Raw genomic sequence first — 4,075 nt, 5'->3', positions numbered from 1 at the left:
CCGGCCACACAACCAATACCTGTGCCGATTCTGTGTGCGGTCGGCTTATTCTCGACGACACAGGCCTGGCAGTTGGCTGGGGCTCTGCAGTGTCTTGCAGTGTGCCCCTGCCATCCGCATTGGTAACAGCAGCCAGTCCTGTCAACTTGGCTGCTGCAGTCGGCCCTCACGTGGCCCAGCTCCAAGCATTTAACATATTGCAAAGGGCGGGCCAAGAGGAGGGTTACTCTAGAGAGCACCCACCTCACCCTTACCTTGCCCGCGTCCGTCAGCTTTTTCACCGCGGACACGGGACACTGGAGCCACGCTGACCCGAGGCTGTTACTGGCTATTCGAGTCACGGGGCCCATCTTCACCTCGTCGAGGGAACAGCCCCCCGGCGGCGACTATCGCTTCGGCCACGTCCCCGGAGGTGACGGAATCGTCAAGCCCGGTCAGCCTGAGCTGGGCCTTCTTGACGGGCCGGAAGACCCTCATCCCTTCTCGACCATGAAAGGCTTCCGCCATTTTGGCGGCCAAGGCATCCGCCTTGGCGCCGCCCTCCGGGCCCTTGATCTTTAGGACTAGGGCTCCCGTCACGGCCCATCTAGCTTGGAGCTTCTCAATCTGGAATTCCACCAGACTGACCTTCTGTCTGACGACAGCCATCGTCCCCCCCCCCCCCCCGGCGCGGTGAGCATCACTGCAACCGACTTAGCCGGGCACAGTCTGAAAGGCTGCCTCCCCCGGTTCGCCGTTCCGACTGTCTGCTTGCTCGCATCCTTCTTGGAAGGCGCAGACCGGCCAGATTCTCCCTTGGCAGCTAGAGGAGGGGGGGCGCTTGATGTCCCCTTTTCCCTTCGAGGGAGGGATTTTGATTCTTGTTGAGGAGAAGTCCTGCCTTTCCTCCTCCCGCCCACCACTGTAGCCCAGGCTTCAGCCGGGGGCGCCCTCTGCGCCGCACCGATCTCCATCCGGCCGGAGGGAGAGATTTCTCCTGAGGTCCCCTACTCATGGGGGCCTCTATAATAATCTAACCTTAACCCAACCATGGTTAGGTTATGGTTAGGTTATTATATACTCATTAAATGTAAATAAAAGTATAAAATAGTATTCAACATTGTATTATGTACAGTAGAAATAAAACGTTATTTTTAAAACTTTTTTTGTTAATAACTTTTAAACGAAGGACGAGTTGCAACCAACTAAAACCATCTTAAGGTTACTCAGGATCATAACAACATATGCCAAGATTAAAGTCATCCGAGCTGGGTCCCTTATTGTCGATATTTACCAAGTTACTATTACTTGGGTTGGAATAAGATCTTCAATAAGAATATCCTTGAAGAAAATTAAAAATACCTGTATCTAGATACTTTTAAGGTACATTTAAAATACCATACTATCTGTACCTAGATATTTTATTTTTCTAGTACCTGTACCTGTACATCAATATATTTTTTCCAGATTATCTGTACCTTTACTTAGGTACTGAAAATAGAGTACCTTGCACAACACTGAGCAGGCTATTGTTTTATTTAATTTTTAATATTTGAATAAGCGTCAAAATAAGAACGATGACTTATGTGTATAGTAATATTATTTTAATAATTTTTCAACTTTGATTCTTGAGGGAGTTCTTAAGAAAAAAATATTGAATAAAAGTATATCGGAAAAAAATATGCATTACATTGTGATAGGTATATTTTTAAATAATTGCCGAATTTCTTATTTTGTATTTTATAAATTAAAATGCTCTAAAGACATCATAAGATTTATTGTTTGAGAAAAAACAAAGATTCTGAACGCAAAAAGTGCAAGCTTCAACACAATTAAGTCTATAATTAAAAAAACAAAGAACAATTGATATTGATTCTTCTAATTGCAGTGCTTGAGGTAATAACCGAGCAGAGGGATGGAGATTTGGAAAATCTATACAAGATCTGTCGTGATGAATACGAAAAAATAAGATTACACAGTAAACACAATGAAAATGGTAAATATATTACAAACAAAAATAACCTAAATGTGGGCTAATGAGAGTCAGCGCGAGCGAAGGTGCGCAATAAATCTTCATAAATAAAATTTGTTACTTCATGTGATGTGTTGATCTCATCTTTATTTGAAATATTGACACTTGAACGTTTCGATTCTCTCTTTGGAATTTTCGTCATCTAATTTCTTAATCAAATTAAATTTCGCGATCGTCTGATGTAGAATCACTCACAGATTGCCAAAACTGTAGTGTTATCCACACGATCGCCAAATCTCATCATGAAACCTTGGATAATCTATTAATATTCACACTAAACTCACATAACATTTTATAATATAATGTGACTTTGTTCAAACTTCGTCCACTCTATCTGGAGTGACGAGTATGTCTACGAGTGTGACATACTCCAGATAGAGTGGACAAAGTTTGAACAAAGCCACATTGTATTATAAAATGTTATGTGTGAGTTTAGTGTGAATATTAATAGATTATCCAAGGTTTCATGATGAGATTTGGCGATCGTGTGGATAACACTACAGTTTTGGCAATCTGTGAGTGATTCTACATCAGACGATCGCGAAATTTAATTTGATTAAGAAATTAGATGACGAAAATTCCAAAGAGAGAATCGAAACGTTCAAGTGTCAATATTTCAAATAAAGATGAGATCAACACATCACATGAAGTAACAAATTTTATTTATGAAGATTTATTGCGCACCTTCGCTCGCGCTGACTCTCATTAGCCCAAATTTAGCTTATTTTTTGTTATTTTAAGAAGAGAGAGTCCTTATTTAACATATTTATTAATATTATATATTATATATTTATTACTTAAATCTTAAACATTTTATTCTTAATTACCTCGATTATGTCAATATATAATAATCCATTAATAATTCATTGATAATTATTATTTTAGTACAATTTATACAATAATTTTTCACCTTGCTTAGCGATGATTGAATGATAACAGTATTAATGTCTTGTCGAATACTTACTGCATTTTTTACAAAAACATGGATCTTTTAACAGAGGAATATACGAGGGTTGTTTAAAAAATTTTAAGCCTAACATAAGGTTGTTTTTTATAGCTGCACTCTCTGAACTGATACACGCGGTGCAATAAGTTGAAATGAAACAAACGTATATTTGTTTCACTTCAACTTATTGCACTGTGTGCATCAATTAGAGAGTGCAGCTATAAAAAACAGATCTATGGAAATAAGTATTTTTTCGGTCAAATTCAGTTTTATTTTTCAATATAGTCTTTTAAGTTTTTGACGCGCTTTTCTCAGCGATGTTCGCATTCTTTTAACCCATTCAAATAATAATTAGCGTCTTGCTCTGTAAAATAGGCTTCTACGGATGCAATGACCTACTTGTTCAGTGAAAATCTCTATCCTCCGAGCCAAACTTTGAGCTTAGAAAACAGAAAAAAGTCGCTGGGGACCAGATGTTGAATACGGTGGGTGGTCAATTCGAATCACAATTCGTGAATTTTTGCCATAGCGATCAAAATACGAGATTGTTATCTCGATGGAACAGCACTCTCTTCTTCTTCAAATGCGGCCGTTTTGTCGCAATTTCTGGCTTTAACTTGTCAATTAATGATACGTAGTATATACATACAGGGTGTTCCGAAAGTTTTTGCCAATCGCTTTTGTGTAGATAGAGCGGACTAAACTGAGTCGAAAAGTCCTCTACCATTTTGCAATTTTCGCAATAGTTAACAAGATATTAATTATTAAAAATTGCTAAATATTGATCTTGAATAATTTTCTACTCAAATACTATCAACTTTACAGAAAAACTACAAGAGACAAAAATCATTAATTTTCTTCTCATAGAACTCTAAAAATTTTTCAGAATTTTTTATCAACTTTTTAGTACTGCATTTTCTTATTTTTACCACAACATGAGAAAATACGGTATTATAAAATTCTGAAAAAATTTTCAGAACTTCATGAAAGGAAAATAAATGATTTTTGTCTCTTACAGCTTTTTTATAAAGTTTTTCTCTTTTACGTGAACTCATCGAATTTTTACAAGGTAATTTTGTGTGTGTGTATGTGTGTGTGTGTGTGTGTGTGTGTGTGTG

The 4,075-nt window shown here is 38.2% G+C and overlaps 1 protein-coding gene across 3 annotated transcripts in view; it reads left to right on the top strand.

Moving 5' to 3' along the window:
- LOC108764314 (ATP-binding cassette sub-family G member 4) overlaps nucleotides 1–4,075 on the top strand; it is a 61,759-nt gene that overhangs the window by 36,073 nt on the left and 21,611 nt on the right. For all 3 annotated transcript variants that reach the window (XM_018512470.1, XM_018512489.1, XM_018512480.1), the window contains exon 6: nucleotides 1,868–1,975. In XM_018512470.1, the coding sequence (XP_018367972.1) occupies nucleotides 1,868–1,975 (108 nt within the window). The remainder of the gene's footprint in view (nucleotides 1–1,867; nucleotides 1,976–4,075) is intronic.

This window comes from Trachymyrmex cornetzi, unplaced genomic scaffold (genome assembly GCF_001594075.2).
Source record: "Trachymyrmex cornetzi isolate Tcor2-1 unplaced genomic scaffold, Tcor1.1 scaffold113, whole genome shotgun sequence".
In the NCBI taxonomy this organism is placed as follows: Eukaryota; Metazoa; Arthropoda; class Insecta; order Hymenoptera; family Formicidae; genus Trachymyrmex; species Trachymyrmex cornetzi.
The sequence above is the reverse complement of the archived record's forward strand: the minus strand, read 5'-3'. Positions and strand labels throughout refer to the sequence as shown.